At 34.7% G+C, this 19,131-nt stretch overlaps 2 protein-coding genes across 2 annotated transcripts; one reads left to right on the top strand and one right to left on the bottom strand.

Annotated features, from left to right (window-relative positions):
* The first annotated feature begins 11,963 nt into the window (after nt 1-11,963).
* Nucleotides 11,964-12,494, top strand: LOC110673598 (E3 ubiquitin-protein ligase RHA1B-like). The gene has a single exon (XM_021836734.2). It carries the CDS (start codon nt 11,964-11,966, stop codon nt 12,492-12,494), a length of 531 nt encoding a protein of 176 aa, XP_021692426.2.
* A 5,612-nt stretch (nt 12,495-18,106) lies between these two features.
* Nucleotides 18,107-19,131, bottom strand: LOC110672674 (NDR1/HIN1-like protein 12). Its single transcript, XM_021835515.2, has one exon. The coding sequence runs from the start codon at nt 18,911-18,913 to the stop codon at nt 18,236-18,238; it is 678 nt and encodes a 225-aa protein (XP_021691207.2). The 5' UTR covers nt 18,914-19,131; the 3' UTR covers nt 18,107-18,235.

Raw genomic sequence — 19,131 nt, 5'->3', positions numbered from 1 at the left:
ACCAATGAAACAGTACAATTAGGGACACCAAAACTAAAAATTGGCAATTTTGCCTAAAAGACCTAAGTTTTGAGAAAATGATCAAAACCAACAAGTTTAGTGATCAAAATATGGTATGTGGGTGAAGTTGGAATTCCCATACCTAATAAGCCTTAGAAAGTCAATAATTTGACTTGAATAGTGCAGTGAATAGTAACCCGAAACACAAAATTTCAAGAACGTCGAATTTAGCACGTTAGAGCTAGGTAAAAGTGAAGTTAAATTTATTATTGGATTTATGCTAAGTTATGGTACTGAAACACTGTGAAATTGTGTGTTTCAGTGGAAAAGAATACCGGGACAGAACCCGAGGAGTCGAGTCAAGGCCAACAGGCGACTCGTTTGAGGTTTGTGCACAACGTGTAATTTTTGTAAATTATTTGCTGCTTATTGTTTTGAATGATTTGAAAAAGTGAATTGAGACATTATTTATGATGCTTTGATCGAAATTGTTGAAAGTTAGTTGTGTATATTTGAAATGACAATGTTTAGCAAAGTGTTAAGATAAGTTTTGAAACCACAGTGTCATGACCATATATTTGAACACCTCAATAGCACGACTAGTGGGGGTAATTAGTTTCGAATTTTGATTCCTTTTCTGGAGAAGTGTTGAGGTGTGCCAGTAGAAGAGGATGTGAATGGATATCCATATATTTGAGCTAGCTAGCCTTGTGATGTGATTTCTCTTTAGCCTCTGGCTATTGAGATTCTATTTGTTTCGAATGGCATGATCTAACTGTGGATTTTATGAAATGTGTTTTGATTCTTCGAAATGAACTTGGTTTGCATTAAAATTTCATAATTCATGTTTTGTGTTTAATGCTCATGTTTAGTCAAATTTTTGAATAAATGTGATTTATATTCTGCATAAAGATTATTTTAGTATGTTGTGCACCACTGAGTCCTAGTACTCAGCGATAGCTTTTATTGCTGTCGCAGATACAGAGACTAGAAGAGCAGCAGACTGAGCTGCTAAGGATTGAGGATCTTCCTGCTTTGAAGCTATCGGGTATAATTTATACGCTAATTGTAAATATTTCTTTTGATGTATGTATTGCATATAAATGTATGGACATGTAAATGGGTCTTGAGCAGCTTGTACAAAAATTTGTATGAAGTTTGTAATAAAGTTTAGTTTGTATTTCTTTTGGTATAAATTTTGTAATGATGTATCTAAATTGTTTTGTTTCTAATGAAATATGAATGGAATTATTTTATTTAATTTGAATGAAATGGATTGCTAGTATTTTGATGATCATTGGATAGTGGATTTGAAATTTGAAAGTTGATAAATTTGTTGAGAAATTGATTGAGATTGAGTATAAAACTGAAGCAATTGTTGAGAAAAATTTTTAGAAGTGCTTTTTACAGGTATTTGAAGAACTGGTTTCTCAAAATACAGACAGAACTCTGTCAAAATTTTTATAAAATTTGTGGAAAAATAAAATGGGCCAAAATTTCCAACTAGCTTTCCACTTAATTACATGTTTTAAATACTTATTAGAAATACTCACCACTTATCAAAAATAAAAAAATTGTTTTAAAATCCCTCGTAAGGTACTTAATGAGTTATCGGTAGGTGAAGTTCGGTAGTTCATTAGGTATTCTACGGGATCATGTTATGCCTTACAGAGGAGTAAGGTGTGACATGTTGTAATAGTATCAGAGCAAAGGTTTTAAAGAAATTTTGAACTATGAATTTGCAATATTTTGTTGGTAAATACAACTGCTCAATGTCCATAATTGTTACATACAGTGCATTACATCATGAATATGAACTAACGGGGGGAAATCTCCATGTGTTACTTGTCAGGAGATACCCTAACTTCAGCCTAAAATGGAAGAAGGGGATCGTTCAGTTGAGCAGTCTGTTGAAGCTGAGGCACAAGGGGAAGCCCCAGCTTTACCGAATGTCAGTGGGTCAGTAGCACCAGCCCCGCAAATGCCGTAGTTTCCTGCACAATTCGCACAGCAGATGGCGGCAATGTTTCAACAAATGGCTGGGGGTATGCCTGTTCAAGCTCCACCACAACCACTTGTGGCAGACCCACTGCCTCCAGCCAGACAATATGATAAATTATTGAAGTATGGGGCTACTGAATTTAAGGGTACAGTAGACCCTTTAGAGGCTGAGCAATGGCTTGAAAGAATGAACAGAGTATTTAAGAAGCTGCACTGCCAAGATGAGTTAAAGTTTGAGTATTCTGTGTCGCTACTGCAAGGGGGATGCATATGATTGGTGGAAGACCATCCCCTACAACTTAGCTGAACTGTCAGTGCTGACCTGGGATGACTTCATCAGAGAGTTCAGACAGAAATACATCCCAGATGCATATATTGATCAGAAACTACAAGAATTTTTGAGTTTGAAACAAGGAAATCGATCAGTGGCAGAGTATGAGAGGGAGTTCTCCCGCCTGAGTCACTATGCGGGGAGTCTCCTTACTACTAGCAAGGCAAGGTGCAAGAGATTTGAGACGGGTTTGAAGCCCAGCATAAGATTGCAAGTTGTGGGATTTCGATACAGCAACTTCTTAGAGCTTATGTCTCAAGCACTTGAATTGGAGAGAATTGAATCAGAAGTAACCCCAGTGAAAGAAAAATCAGGAAAAGCTGAGAAATCAGAAAAAGACAAGGGGGAAAAATCAGTTGAACAGAGTTCTGGTGCTACCTCTGGAAAGAGAAAGAAGTTTAGTGGACCCAGTAGGGGTCGGGGTGGAAGATTTGGTAGGGGCAGATTTTCCGGACAGAGACCCCCTAGGTCCAGTCGCAATGGCAGGGGTTCACATTCTGCCCGCCCCTGTGAGACTTGTGGCAAGATTCATGGGGGGGAGTGTTATTGGGCCACTGGAGCCTGCTTTAACTGCGGAGGCAAGGGTCATTTAGCAAGAGACTGCACTAGTGCTCCGTCTTCGAGATATGGTCTAACTCCTACTACTGCCGAGGGATCTATTCAGAGTTCTGCTCCCAGAGGTTGGCAGAGGAAGAGGCAGAGGTAGAGGCACTGCTTTAGGCAGTCAGGGCACAGTTGGTCAGTCGGGACAAGGAAGTGCTTCAACCAGAATCTACACAATGAGACAGCGAGAAGAGGTTGAGACTTCTAATGTGGTAGCTGGTACATTCTCTATCTCTGATCAAGAAGTATTTGTGTTGTTTGATCCGGGTTCAACCCATTCATGTGTTAGTGCTAGCATAGTCAGTTCACTTGCTGTTCCATGTGTGCAAATGGGTTTTGAAGTGCTAGTAACTAGTCTGTTAGGACAAGAGGCCGGGTCAACAGAATTTATAGGGACTGTCCTTTAGTGATCCAAGGACATGTTTTCCTGTCAGACTTGATTGAAATGCCCTTCAAAGATTATGATATTATCTTGGGCATGGATTGGTTAGCCAGGCATCACGCCATGATTGACTGTAGACTAAAGACAGTCACTTTTGGTCTCCCTCTGTACGGTGATGTGGTAATACATGGGGAGAGGCATTTACTGCCATCAAATATCATTTTAGCTGCACTAGCTAGAAGAATGATCAGAAAGGGGTGTGAAGCATACTTAGCACATGTGATAGACACCCAAGTGGGGAGCCCAGCGCTAAGGGACATCCCTACTGTATGTGACTTTCCGGATGTATTTCCTGATGAATTGCCAGGATTACCTCCAGAAAGAGAAGTGCAGTTTGAAATTGATGTTATGCCTGGTGTGGACCCAATTTCCATAACACCATACAGAATGGCACCAGCAGAACTAAAGGAATTGAAAGTACAGTTGCAAGAGTTGCTTGACAAGGGCTTTATCCACCCTAGTGTGTCACCTTGGGGAACGCCAATATTGTTTGTAAAGAAGAAGGATGGCACTCTCCGGTTATGCATTGATTATCGGCAGTTGAATAAGGTGACAATAAAGAACAGATATCCATTGCCCCGCATTGATGACTTGTTTGATCAGTTGAGGGGTGCAGCTGTGTTCTCCAAAATTGACTTAAGATCAGGTTATTATCAGTTGAAAGTACAAGAGCAGAGTATTGCTAAAACTTCCTTCAGAACTCGTTATGGCCATTATGAGTTTTTGGGTATGCCATTCGGGTTAACTAATGCTCCGGCTGCTTTTATGGATCTGATGAACACTATTTTCAGACCATACCTCGACCAGTTTGTTGTGGTATTCATTGATGATATATTGGTCTATTCGAGGAATGCAGAAGAGCATGATAGACATCTGCGGATTGTACTGCAGACTTTGAGGGAGAAACAGCTATATGCCAAATTGTCGAAGTGTGAATTTTGGCTGAAGGAAATATCTTTCTTGGGGCATCTAGTATCAGAAGAGGGCATTAAAGTAGATCCAAGTAAGATTGAAGCCGTCCTTAATTGGAGGCCACCCAGAAATATCACAGAAATTCATAGTTTTCTGGGTTTAGCTGGATACTACCGTCGATTTGTGAAGGGATTCTCCATGTTGGCATCTCCATTGACCAAGCTGCTTAGAAAAGATGTAAAATTTCAGTGGACGAACAAATGCCAGCAGAGTTTTGATGAATTGAAGAGATGTTTGACTGAAGCTCCAGTCCTGACTTTACCTACTCCGGGTAAAGAATATACAGTATATAGTGATGCTTCTCACAATGGGTTAGGTTGTGTGTTGATGCAAGATCGAAATGTCATTGCTTATGCATCACGCCAGCTAAAACCGCATGAGAGGAATTATCCGACACATGATTTGGAGCTTGCAGCTATTGTGTTTGCTCTTAAGATCTGGAGACATTATTTGTATGGGGAAAAGTGTTACATCTACACGGATCACAAAAGTTTAAAGTATTTGGGCACCCAGAAAGAGCTGAATTTGAGACAAAGGAGATGGTTATAGTTGATAAAAGACTATGATTGTCTGATAGACTATCAGCTAGGGAAAGCTAATGTTGTGGCTGACGCCTTAAGTCGCAAGACTATGACAAATCTACGGGTTACTCCTTTGTCTTTGGTGCATGAGTTAAGGTCACTTCATGCCAGCTTAGAGATTAATGATGATGGGCAGACAGCAATTGCATGGCATGTACAGCCAGTGTTGATTGATCAGATTAGAATGGCTGCTCAAAATGATCAGAAGTATCAGAAATTGATGGAAGAAGTTCGGCAGGGCAAGAAACCAGAATTCTCAATCAGAGATGATGGTCTACTACTACACCAGGGCAGAATATGTGTTCCTAATGAAGCACATGAGTCTCCTTTTACCATGCACCCTGGTGGCACAAAAATGTATAGAGGGCTAAAGGAGCATTACTGGTGGATGGGTATGAAAAGGAATGTGGCAGAGTTTGTATCCAAATGCCTAACTTGTCAGCAAGTGAAGGCAGAACATCAAGTACCCACTGGGTTGTTACATCCACTACCGCACTGTAATGGAAATGGGAGAGAATAACAATGGATTTTGTGATGGGACTTCCGAGGACACAGAAGAGTCATGATGCAGTATGGGTCATTGTTGACAGACTGACCAAGTCTGCTCATTTTCTACCAGTCCGGATGGACTACAGTTTAGAAAGATTGGCCAAGTTGTACATTGATGAGATTGTGAGACTGCATGGAGTGCCAGTATCCATCGTGACGTATGCAGATCCTAGGTTCACTTCTAGATTCGGGGTAGTCTTGAGAGCCCTAGGAACTAGATTGAACTTCGATCGCATTCCACCCACGCATGCATGGCCACCGAGAGGGTAATTCAGATCTTGGAGGACATGCTACGGGCTTGTGTGATTGAGTTTGAGGGCAGTTGGGATACACACTTGCCTTTGATTGAGTTTGCTTACAACAACAGCTACCAATCAAGCATTGGGATGCCTCCATATGAAGCTTTGTATGGCAGAAAATGTAGAACCCCGTTATGTTGGGATGACGTGGGTGAAAGAAAGATGATTGGACCCGAAATTGTTCAACAAACTAAAGAGAAAATCAGGGTGATTCGAGATCGACTTAAGACTGCATCAGACCGTCAGAAGTCCTACATTGATCCGAAAAGAAGGGATATTGAGTATGCAGTGGGTGAGAAAGTTTTCCTCAAGGTTTCTCCTTGGAAGAGAATTATGAGATTCGGCAGAAAGGGGAAACTGAGTCCTCGTTTCATTGGGCCATATGAGGTTCTGGAAAGAGTGGGTCCTTTGGCATATCGGTTGGCACTACCTCCAGAGTTGGAGAAGATACATAATGTCTTCCATGTGTCTATGTTGAGGAGGTACCGATCAGACCCATCTCATGTACTACCAGTAGAGGAAATTGAAGTGAATCCAGACCTCACATATGAAGAAGAACCCATAGAGATTCTGGCTTATGAGGTGAAGCAGCTACGGAACAAGCAAACACCGTTGGTAAAAGTGTTGTGGAACCATCATTCGGGCTAGGAGGCTACTTGGGAACGAGAGGGGGACATGAGGAGACAGCACCCATAGCCGTTCAGAGATTGATACCAGGTAAAATTTTGAGACGAAATTTATTTTAAGGGGGGGAGAATTGTAACACCCCGTTTGCATAGCCTGGTAGATTTCACTGTTCCGATGACCGGTGTCGGTCTGGACAATTAAGAAGATTAGAACCATACTTAAGACAACTAGAGAAGCCATAAACACAAATAATTAGTAATGTTCAATTAGTTAAGTATAAATAAGAAAAACAGAACATAAGAGGTTAAACGAGCTGAGAGTCACAGCGATGGGTGACCTTCTCGGGAATGACTGCGAAGTCGTTTTAAACTCAAATTTCGAATCGTAAAAAGTGACGCTGCGGTCCTTAGGACCCTTATGAACACAGTGGAAAAGAGAAAATCACGAAAAAGAACTGTTAAGCCAATTAAATAATTAGGTCAGAGAGCCAAAAGAAATATGAAATTAATTGCAAATCGGGATGAACCGGCGAGGGGCAATTTGGTCAATTGACCGAGAGTGACTCGACCTAATCACAAATAAAATTGAGAAAAAAATTTCGGAATCGAGAATTAAATTAAAGAACTAATAGAAAAAAAAAAAGGAAATGAAAAAGGTGTAGGAAGATGACATCATACATGACATCATGCATGATGCCATAAATCCTATAATTAATAAATTAAATTAAATTGATTTTTGGTCTTTCATAAGACATAAAAGGATGAAAAAGAAAAAGAAAATTTAAAAAGTTATTACATTATGCTTATCTCACCTTTATGACATCATAATTGATTTTTTTTATTTCCCACCAATATTGACCAAGTCAAAAATTGTTTAAAGAAGACAAAGTAAAAAAAAAAAAAAAAGGAAATTTTTTTTATTTTGCTATTCTTCCTTACCTGAGTTCTCTTCCTCTTCACCCTCTCTTCCAATTTCCCCCATTAAAGCTTATTATCAAGCTTTTTAAACATCAAATTACACCATAAATCTTTTGTGAAAAATAGTAGAAACCTCAAATTAAACCTCAAGAGGAAGATTAGAAGGAGAATAATTGAAGAAAATTGAGAGAAATAGAAGATAAAATTCTGCTCACTTAAGTTTGGTATTCTTCCTTCATTCTCTCTTTGAATTTATGTGTAAGTAGTTAAGTTACACTTGTAATTAACAAATAAGTGAATAAAATCAAGCATGGTGGACCAAATAGAAATGTGGGCAGCTAGGGTTTAGGTTTGAGGATGAATAATTTTGATACAAATTATGAATTAGCTAAGTGTGAATGAGTGTATAAATTCCAAATATGCATGTAGAATTCAATAAATGAGCTAAACATGGAAGTTAGGGTTTTGGACCTAGGGTTTAGAGACCAAAAATGTGAGAAACTTGTAAATGGTGTCTTTGACCTAAGGTGAAGTGAAAAATGGTCATTTGTGACCAAATGAGGTGTGTTAGAAGTGTTGGAATTAAAAGCCAATTCGGATTGGATAAGGTCATGTGCTGGCAGCATGACCAAAATCTCCTTTGAGAGATCAAAAATAAAATTTTACAAGTCCAATGGATATGGGACCAATTGGGGATGAAAATAGGCACTAAATGACAATTTTCATTTAGGAAGCCTGCCCAAAAAGTGACTAAAACCTAGTGAACAAAGTGGCCGAAGTCGAAAAATCGCAGGCTGCCTCTGCACAAACTGACCAAATGAACAGTATTTGTTCATTTGGTCATAACTTGAGCTAGGCAGGTCAAAATGACCTGGAATTTTATCAGGGGTTAGATGAGATATAGATCTAAAACTCTCATGAAGAACAGAAATCCAAATTATGCCATTAACCCAATCAAATTACTGAGCAAAGTTGGTGACCTGAATCTGCAGAACTGCAGATTGCCATATGAACAGTAAAGTTTCAATGGCTATAACTCTCTCTAGAAAACTCCGATTTAGGTGATTCTTGAACCGATGGAAACCTAAGACATAGTAGAACATTTCATATGAAGAAAATTAGACCAAATTATGGACCTAACTTGATCAAATTGCTGAACGAAGTTGGAATCAATAATCTGCCAGAATAAAATTCTGTAGCATGAACAGTAAACATTATTTGCTTATAATTTGAGCTACAAAACTCCAATTGGGGTGATTAAAAAAGGAGAATAAACTTAAGACAATAAGGAACATTTTCCATTAAGAAAGTTTTGCCAAATTCCAACAGTAAACTGATCAATAAACAGTACAATTAGGGACACCAAAACTGAAAATTGGCAATTTTGCCTAAAAGACCTAAGTTTTGAGAAAATGACCAAAACCAACAAGTTTAGTGACCAAAATGTGGTATGTGGATGAAGTTAGAATTCCCATACCTATTAAGCCTTAGAAAGTCAATAATTTAACTTGAATAGTGCAGTGAATAGTAACTCGAAACACAAAATTTCAAGAACGTCGAATTTAGCACGTTAGAGCTAGGTAAAAGTGAAGTTAAATTTATTATTGGATTTATGTTAAGTTATGGTATTGAAACACTGTGAAATTATGTGTTTCAGTGGAAAAGAATACAGGGACAGAACCCGAGGAGTCTAGTCAAAGCCAACAGGCGACTCGTTTGAGGTTTGTGCACAACGTGTAATTTTTGTAAATTATTTACTGCATATTGTTTTGAATGATTTGAAAAAGTGAATTGAGACATTATTTATGATGCTTTGATCGAAATTGTTGAAAGTTAGTTGTGTATATTTGAAATGACAATGTTTAGCAAAGTGTTAAGATAAGTTTTGAAACCACAGTGTCATGACCATATATTTGAACACCTCACTAGCACGACTAGTGGGGGTAATTAGTTTCGAAGTTTGATTCCTTCTCTGGAGAAGTGTTGAGGTGTGCCAGTAGAAGAGGATGTGAATGGATATCCATATATTTGAGCTAGCTAGCCTTGTGATGTGATTTCTCTTTAGCCTCTGGCTATTGAGATTCTATTTGTTTCGAATGGCATGATCTAACTGTGGATTTTATGAAATGTGTTTTGATTCTTCGAAATGAACTTGGTTTGCATTAAAATTTCATAATTCATGTTTTGTGTTTAATGCTCATGTTTAGTCAAATTTTTGAATAAATGTGATTTATACTCTGCATAAAGATTATTTTAGTATGTTGTGCACCACTGAGTCCTAGTACTCAGCGATAGCTTTTATTGCTGTCGCAGTTACAGAGACTAGAAGAGCAGTAGACTGAGCTGCTAAGGATTGAGGATCTTCCTGCTTTGAAGCTATCGGGTATAATTTATACACTAATTGTAAATATTTCTTTTGATGTATGTATTGCATATAAATGTATGGACATGTAAATGGGTCTTGAGCAGCTTGTACAAAAATTTGTATGAAGTTTGTAATAAAGTTTAGTTTGTGTTTCTTTTGATATAAATTTTGTAATGATGTATCTAAATTTTTTTGTTTCTAATGAAATATGAATGGAACTATTTTATTTAATTTGAATGAAATGGATTGCTAGTATTTTGATGATCATTGGATAGTGGATTTGAAATTTGAAAGTTGATAAATGTGTTGAGAAATTGATTGAGATTGAGTATGAAACTGAAGCAATTGTTGAGAAAAAATTTTAGAAGTGCTTTTTACAGGTATTTGAAGAACTGGTTTCTCAAAATACAGACAGAACTCTGTCAAAATTTTTATAAAATTTGCGCAAAAATAAAATGGGCCAAAATTTCCAACTAGCTTTCCACTTAATTACACGTTTTAAATACTTATTAGAAATACTCACCACTTATCAAAAATAAGAAAATTGTTTTAAAATCCCTTGTAGGGTACTTAATGAGTTATCGGTATGTGAAGTTCAGTAGTTCATTAGGTATTCTACGGGATCATGTTATGCCTTACAGAGGGGTAAGGTATGACATGATATAAGTTGATTAGAAGAAGAGAAATAATTATTTTGGGTTAAGAACTCAAAATTAAGACACAGGGGTATTTTGGTCATTTCACAGGATGACATATGTCACCATTTGACACATGACACTACATATAAGCTTGCCAAATATCTTTTAATCATGTAAGATGATCAAAGTCAAGATTAAATATAGGTTTGACACTTGGCACAAGGTGATTGGGTCAATTAAACCTAGAGCTAATCAAAAGGTGATATGTGGCAAGGGTTTTAAGTGGTGACATGTGGCAAGGGTTTTAAGTGGTGACCTAGCTATATAAGTGTAAAGATGAAAGAACAAAAACATAAGCTGCCATTCATCTCTTTGTGCCGCTACCCTTGGCTGCTCTCCCTTCTCTTCTTCTTCATCTCTCATCAATTCAAAAAAATTAGCAAACAATCTCTTGAATTAAAAATACTAGAAATTATTTCTAGTATCCTGTTTACATCTGTAATCTCTCAAAAAGGTAAAACTTGATTTTCTAATTCATAGAAAAAGCTTTAGAAGCTTTTCAAGGGCTACCATAGGTGATCTTAGTGTGGACAAGCTAGAGGGACAACACCTGGTGTCCTAAGGCGCATCCCAAAGGTGCCAAACACACTGCAGTGCATCAAAAAAGTTAGTGCACTTGTTCTTGATCTAATCTAGGGTTCTAATGAATTAATCTGTTAATTCTAAAATCTTAAATGACAAATGTAGATCTAAAAATATATTAAAAGAGTTTTAATATGCTGTTTATTATTGAAATCAAATAAATAAAAATGAATCTTGCATGATGCATGTGACCCTAGATGAAAAATTTTAAATTTCAATGATCTAAACTTGTGTTTTTCATGCTTCTGCTTTTTCGGTCACTTGCTATATTAGTAATAACATATTAAAAAATAATTTTTTACCACGTCAACATTTCTAAATCCATTTTTTATCAGACCATAATAAATATTATAACTTTTAAATTAAGTCAAAATGGACAAAAAAAATTTTTGACTATAACTATAAAAACGCATAAAGTTTTAGATTTTTTTATAACATTTAGCTTAAAAAAAAAAACCAAAAACAAAATAAACCTAAAACTTTTAAAATTTTATAACAATTAGCTTAAAATAAAAAACCAAAAACAAAATATACCTAAAACTTTTAAAATTTTAGGGTACGATTTTTTTTAGTGTGAATTTCTCTTTTCATAATTCATTTATTTTTGTTAATTTGCTAATTACAATTGAAACTTATTAACCAAAGTTAACATATATTCATAAATATTTATAAAATTACTTTAAAAATCAAGAAAAACTTAATAAAATTAGTCCATTCTTGCAGTTATAGGAATGTAGTGTTGGCATCCACAGCAAATCTGCTGCACCAAAGTCAGCTCTTATTTTATAATTAAACTGTCAACGGTTTTAATACAGTATTACATTATATATATATATATATATATATATATATATATATATATATATATATATACTTGTGCTGCTTCTCCCTAACCTTTTGTTTAACTACTAACTTCCTTCCATGCTCAATTCTTTATATGAAGTCTGTCTTCCCCTTCCTTGTTACTTGGATTATTCTCCTATTGTAGTCATCAACATGCCAAAACTCACACTACATGATCTCCTCCTAACCTTGCCTGCACTTATCAACCTCACACTTCTTGCAGCTACCTCTTTTCTCCATCAATTCATAGAGCTCTTTCAAAATTACAGAGCAAATTCCAACCATCGAGATTATGTTGAAGAAGCAGAAGAGAATCGCCCATCACCTTCAATGGTTCCCGTACCATTCATTAGCCATGTGGTGTCCAAGTTGATAAAGAAGAAACTCCCTGTGATACAATTCAGGGAGTTCCAATCAAGAATGCAAGCGTGCGATGATGAAGACTCTGCTTCTTGTGCAATATGCTTGAGTTGCATAGAGATAGAAGAGGAGATAAGATTGTTAGCAAACTGTAGGCATGTGTATCACAGAGAATGCTTGGATGGTTGGGTGGAGCATGGTCATGGAACATGCCCCTTGTGCAGAACTAAGCTGTTGCCTGCTCAAGCAGCAGAGATAGATCCACAGAGGGAGGAGAGGATTGCCTATCTTTTCGGTGAGGATTATGTGTTCGATAGTTTCTAGTCTTTTTATTGGTTGGATATATTTTCGATTTGTTTTTGAATTATAAATTTTGCTTTAATTTTCCCTATCCTTAATAATAATTGTTAATTATTTACTTTAATTTCATATTATTACAACTAATTTAATGATAGAATATGATTAGTTATTAGAAAAAAAACTACTATTTAGTCTTGCATTTTAATGAAATTAATTATTTAGTCAATGTATTTTTTAAAAAATACTATTTAGTATTTTACTTCCTTTAAATTATTTGTCATTTTGTTAATTTTTTCTTTAGTCAATAAATATTAATTTAATTCCTCTATTTTAGTGAAGTTAATTAATTGGTCTTTAAATTTTAAAAAATAGTATCTAAATTTTAAAAAATATATTTCTGGATAAAGAATATAAATTTTATTGTGAGGAGACTAAACCTGAATTTACATTTTTTAAAATTATCTAAGTATTTTCATTTAATTTTCTATGCAATAGTATTTGATCAAGTGGTACTTAATCTAGATTTCCAAATAATTAAGGCGATAATTTAAGAAAATTAATTTTCAATAAAGAAAAAATAAAAATAATATCTAGAAAATTGAATGAAATTATACTTGAACAATTTAAAAAAATATATAAATTTAGATTTATTTTTACACAAAAAAAATTTATTTTTCATATAAGAATATGTATTTTAAAATATAGAGACAATTAATTAATTTTATTAAAATAAAAGACCAAATGATAATATTTTTTAAAATATAAAAATTAAATAATTAGTTTCAACCGTAATTTGACTGATATTTAATGGAGAATTAAATAATTTAATATATAAAAATAAAATATATGAATTAAATAATATATTTTCCCTAATTGTTATTACTAACTAGATTACAATTAGTTACGTTTATATCACTCAATATCATGGTGCTGGTAGCGACGATGGTCATGAATAAATTAATTATCCAAAACCCCAACAGACTGGTCGTGTCCCTTACCCTATTTTGTACTTATAACTGTCCTTTCAATTTTATAAAGAATTAGTAAAACTTAGAATGTTTTAACAAAATTATCAGGGTTTGTGCTGTACCTGTTATGTATTTGGCTTCTCAGTTTTTTGAAAGGTTTTCCGACAAAATAAAAAGAGAACAAATTATGATTGGTCGGCAATGTCAGCCACTTAATAAAATAAACATCATTTTGGAAGGTGCAGGTAAATTTTATGAGTAATTAGTTAATTAATTAAGTGATTAATCTAATGTCGGTGACAAAGAAAAGAAAAAAAAAAAAAAGGAAGAAGTTAGTCTGTTAAGACAGGCAACAGTAGCGTATTTGAAAGTCCAAAAAATTAGAATATTGAGGATAAATGAAGTAGACAACCCCATTGGCTATAAGATATACAGACAATATATGTATTAAAAGAGATTTCTTGTAGCAATTCATGCATCTTACGCACTCATGTTGCACGATCGATCTGACATGTACTGTAAGTCAACACTTGTAGATTTTATCCCTATGATCCCCCCCCCAAAAAAAAAGTGATTTAATGAATTTTTTTTAATGTATATTATGTGAGATATAATTGGATTTGGTCAATTAATTAGTAGTCCATCATGTCTTGCATATAGAGGAAAAACTGAGGCCCACATTGCAACCTTGAAGTAAGCCTGAAGAAGCTAAATCAACTGAAATCAAACCACTTATAAACCAACCAAATTCAATCCCTCAAATTGATTCACCCCTAACTTAGAGATTTTAGATACAGTGATGAGAAACAAATGTATGAGCACCGCTGACCACCTCAAGCTTGCTACACCGAAAATGTTGCGCTACGATCGAAGTCAATCACACTGCTAGCAAACACAAGGAGCCAAATGCTCATCACAACCTAGCACCCATCCAACAACATCAATCTATAGAGATTCCATAAAACAAAGCTCAACTCTCTCACAGTATGAGGAGGTTACCGCTGAGCTCTTTGTCTTACATTGGCCATCAATACGATTTTTCCAGCCTTAGTGTATGAATAAATCCCGGAGATGCTAGCAGCTAGATGCAAGAGATTCCTCATACCGCATAAAGTAGATCCACCATACCCAAATCAAGCATCAATCAACACTCTCCCACATTCAACTAGCCAAATTGATGCAAAAAACACAACCAAAAACCCAAAAAACCACTATTTATCCGCGACCTAGATGAAGGAGCTAGGGTTAAACCTCATATGGGCAAGGAAAGCCCTCACCCTTCTTTCTACACCAAAATGTACAAACACTTAATTAATAGAAAATCACGTACATATATTTTTATATAAGATCTATAATGATTTTAATTAAAATGACAGTTAATAATTGACTGGATAAATCTATCTGAGTGCGGGTAAAAATTATTCTTATAATGAGTGAAAACACCCAATCATTTAACAAATACCATTTTAATTAAAATAATTGTAAATCCCACGTATAAGTATATGGTGGTAATCTTTTATTTGTTGAGTGCATAAAGACCCTGGCTTTATATCCTCTAGACGAATATTATAGAGAATATCTATATTATTGTTTTTGATAATTAATTTTATAAGTAAGGATATAGAATTTTAAATATTTTACATTCATTAAAAATAACTTTTCACCCTTTGAAATGAAAAACATATTTTTTCATGTACATGCAAAAGTGAAAGTGAAATTCACAAATTTAAAACCAAATACTGAAATTTAATTTTTCTCATTATTGACCTTTAGAATTTTTGACATAACAAAAAAAAAATGATATGAGAATGAGAGTACTATTGTGCATTAATTCATTAAAAGTTAACATAAAATTTTATAAAATCGAAAACAATAAACAGTAATTTTTATTTATTTATTTTTTTAAAAGGATCTAATAAAAGATATATTTTGAAATTGAGTTTTCAATTTCAATACTAAAAAATTAGTTATACCATGTATGACAATCAGTTAGGATATATCATACTAATTAATTATCATGTCTTCATTATAATTGTGTTTACACTAAAAATGTAATTTTTTATATTAAATTAATTATTTTATAAAATTAATTTAATTAATTCTGTTGCATTAGTTTAATTACGAGGTTTGAAATAAATATGACTAATTATTTTAAATAGTTATTAGATATTTTTTAGAGAAAGTTAATTAACTGAATAGAAAGTTACAAGAAGTTATCTGGTCGTGATGAAAGTTATCAACTACAAGGAAAATTACCAATAATTAACAAAATAATAGATGGTAGTTGCTGACAAAACGCGCAACGTGAGATAGTTTCGAAATTCTTCAAGTTAGTCAAGGTGCTGCTATAAATATTCGTGGCTATGCAACAGGAAAAATCTCAATCAATCAACCAATCAATAACAACAGACTCCAACAATCTATTTATTTTTATTTTATTTATCTTTTAATTTTTTAAGCTTTATATTTAACTTCTAAGTTTTGTACTTAATTTCTAAGCAATCAATATAATTTTCTTTCACTTTATTATTTAATTTGTGTGAGATTTTTATGAAACTGTATTCAATATAGTCAAGTTGTAGATAGAAGCCTAATTGTTGTTTAAGGAAACAAAATGATTGGTCCCAACTTAATTAGAAGTAGGGATGGCCATGGTTCGATTTTGAACTGGAGTCGAATCAAAATAGGTTCGGTCAAAATCGGACTAAAATGGTCAAAACCAGAACCGGCTTCGAACCAGACCGAAACTATCCTTCTGTGATTTGGTTCAGATTCATATTTTTCAGGAACCATGAACCAGCGGTTCCGAACTGGATTGAACTGAATGTTTCGAACTGGACCAAACTGGCGATTTAAATAAAAAAAATTCAATAAACATCTCACCTCACTCATAATTCATTTATATATATCATTAATTCTCTACATAATTATTTTCTACACTCTCTTTAATTCTTAATACTTTTTTAATTTCTCTCAAATTTTCTAAATAATTATTTTCTACACTTCTTTTAATTCTCAGTATTCTCTCAATTTTTCTACTTTATTATTTTATATATTCACTAAAATTTTCAATACTATCTCAATTACTTTGTTGTTATTTTATATCATCACTAAAATTTACAATACCCTCCATTTTAATTTTTTTTCTTTTTTATACTTTTTTAATTATCAATTATCAAATAACTTTTAAAAAAAGACAAGCAATAGAACTAGAAATATTGATTCCTCTAAATCCTAAAGGAATACATAGATAAAATTAAGTTCATATACTTTTTGCTAATTTCTTTAAAAAAAAATTATTTTCATCTCTAGTTTTTTAATAAAGTTCAAGTCTTTACTTATTAAATTTTTCTTAAAAATAAATTATTTTCATTCTCATTTTTCTTATTTTATTTTGATTGAAAGATTTCTAAGAAAAATTAAAATATTTTTACAAATATAACTTAAATTCTGAATCAATAAAATTTTTCTCTAATTTTTTTGTCTAAGTCACCCTTAAACTGCCCCTAAACTGCTCCAAAACTATCCTCTAAACCGTCTTAAATTATCCTTTTTCAAACCATCCTTCAAACCGTTTTAAACCGAAACTCGAACTGAAACCGGCGGTTTAGAAATCGTCTTACAATCCAAACCGTCCCTTAACGGTTTAGTTCAGGTTCATGATTTCATTAAACCTGAACTGGCGGTTCAAGAACCATAATCGGTGGTTCCTGAACGGTGGCCACCCCTAATTAGAAGCTTGAAAGTGATTAGTGTTCTATCAAAACTGGCTATGTGTAGGTTCAGGTTCTTTTTAGGAGTGATGTAGAAGCTTAATTTTATGTGATCCTATCATCACTCACACTCGATGAGAAGAATATATAAATTGGATCGTAAAACTAAAAGTTATGAATCTGATGCCCCATGTGGCTATCCACATCTCATAAGAATTCAGCTTCAGTAATTACAATTCCTGATGGCAAAGTATATGAAGGCTAGCTCTTAATTACTTAATTAGCTAGTAATTTTATATGAAATCCATCAAAAAAAGTTAATTACTTCATGATATATAATTAAATTTGAAGAGATCATTAAAAAACTATCTTACAATCACTTTCTATTTAAAAAAAAATTAATTAACGTATAATTACAAAAAATTATGAAGTATATAGTACTGATGATTGATCTTCAAGTGTCTAATTAAATCTAATATTAAAAATAAAATAAAATCCTCATATTATTGTGGTAAAAGGCTTTATTCTTTAAGGAATTAAGATGCTTTTCTTATCCAAAAGTTTTTACGCAAATTCTATATTCCATTGAAGAAATAATATCTAATCAGTGTCCTGTTCAAGATGAAGTAGTAATTTTATTAATTTGATCCTTCCTAATCTGTTGCCAGCTTAAAGTGAAGGACCCTCATGCCTTATGGAAGGAACGATAAGGGTATCATTCTCCCTTGCTTGGGCATACTGTTTAGATGGAAAGACAGATGGTGCATAAGTGGCCACTTGTAAGAGCCACGAATCTCCTACATTGCCTAGTGGCGTTATTGGAAATAGCCAAAACCAAGGCGACTGGCTAGATGATTCCTTCAAAATATTATTGTTGTTGATCAAATATTATTGTTGTTGATCATTCTCCAGTGAAATGCCTGCCTTCGATCTTACATTTTTGCATAAAAAGAAGTTATTAAAAGAAAGATGCTTGTCTTATAGATACAATTACAAAAAGTACACTGAAATTTATACAAAAGGGAAAACCAGAACAGGAACAAGAACAAAAGCCTTGTTATTTAGTATACATATATGCTTAACTTCACACATCGACTTTGCACTGTGGAGATCCAAGCAAAGGAACTTGCCCAACCACGCCCTTCTTCAAACCCACCCAGATGTCACACTTCACATAAACTCCATACCTCCCAGTCTTTATAGCTCCAGCCTTCCATCTTAACCTCCCCAGCAACACCACCCTCAATGCCACCACCCCGTAACCCTCATCCATCATCAACCCATTAGCCACATCTACGGACACCGGCACACCGGCTCCGCCCAGAACCGGCGAGAGCGCCACCGTGCTCTTCTTTTCATGATAAAGCGGAGGCAACACCACTGGAGGCGTTATGGCTTGGTTCCTATATGAAACATAAGCTGAGAGTTTATCATATATGATGGTGACTCTTTTGTTGGGGTTTCTGGTGACAAGAGTGAACTGCATAGACGTGGAGATGTAGGGAGGGGATGTGGTGTTGAGGTCATAGATGGCAGCACCAACTACAGTGAACTGGGGTTTATGGGGTCGGTAAACTAACCAGACTATGAGAACAGTGAGACCTGCTAAGAGGAGGAAGACGGTGATAAATGTACAGAAAGTACGGCGAGGGTCTCTGGGTGAGTATGTTGATAGTGGTGCCATTCGTTTGCGTTTGTCGTTTACATCGTTCATGCTGGTTTGATGATGTTGAACTTCTTCGTGGTTGTGCTCTTCAGCCATGGGATATGATATTATATTGATAAAAAAGAAGAAGAGGGAGAAGGAAAGGAGGTTAGGTTTAGGGAAAAGCAGAGGGGTTTGTGGGGCGAAGGTGGCGAGCGCATATGATAAGGAAAAGCAGAGGAAGGAGAAGAATCTGTGGGACAAATGGAACAAAAAAGGAAGGGGAAAAGAAGGGGGAGAGTTGCGTCACTTGCAGCTGAAGTGCTTTTTTTTTC

This window comes from Hevea brasiliensis, chromosome 9 (assembly GCF_030052815.1).
Source record: "Hevea brasiliensis isolate MT/VB/25A 57/8 chromosome 9, ASM3005281v1, whole genome shotgun sequence".
NCBI classification, from domain to species: Eukaryota; Viridiplantae; Streptophyta; class Magnoliopsida; order Malpighiales; family Euphorbiaceae; genus Hevea; species Hevea brasiliensis.
Note: the sequence above shows the minus strand (reverse complement) of the source record. Positions and strands in the feature narration are given on the sequence as shown.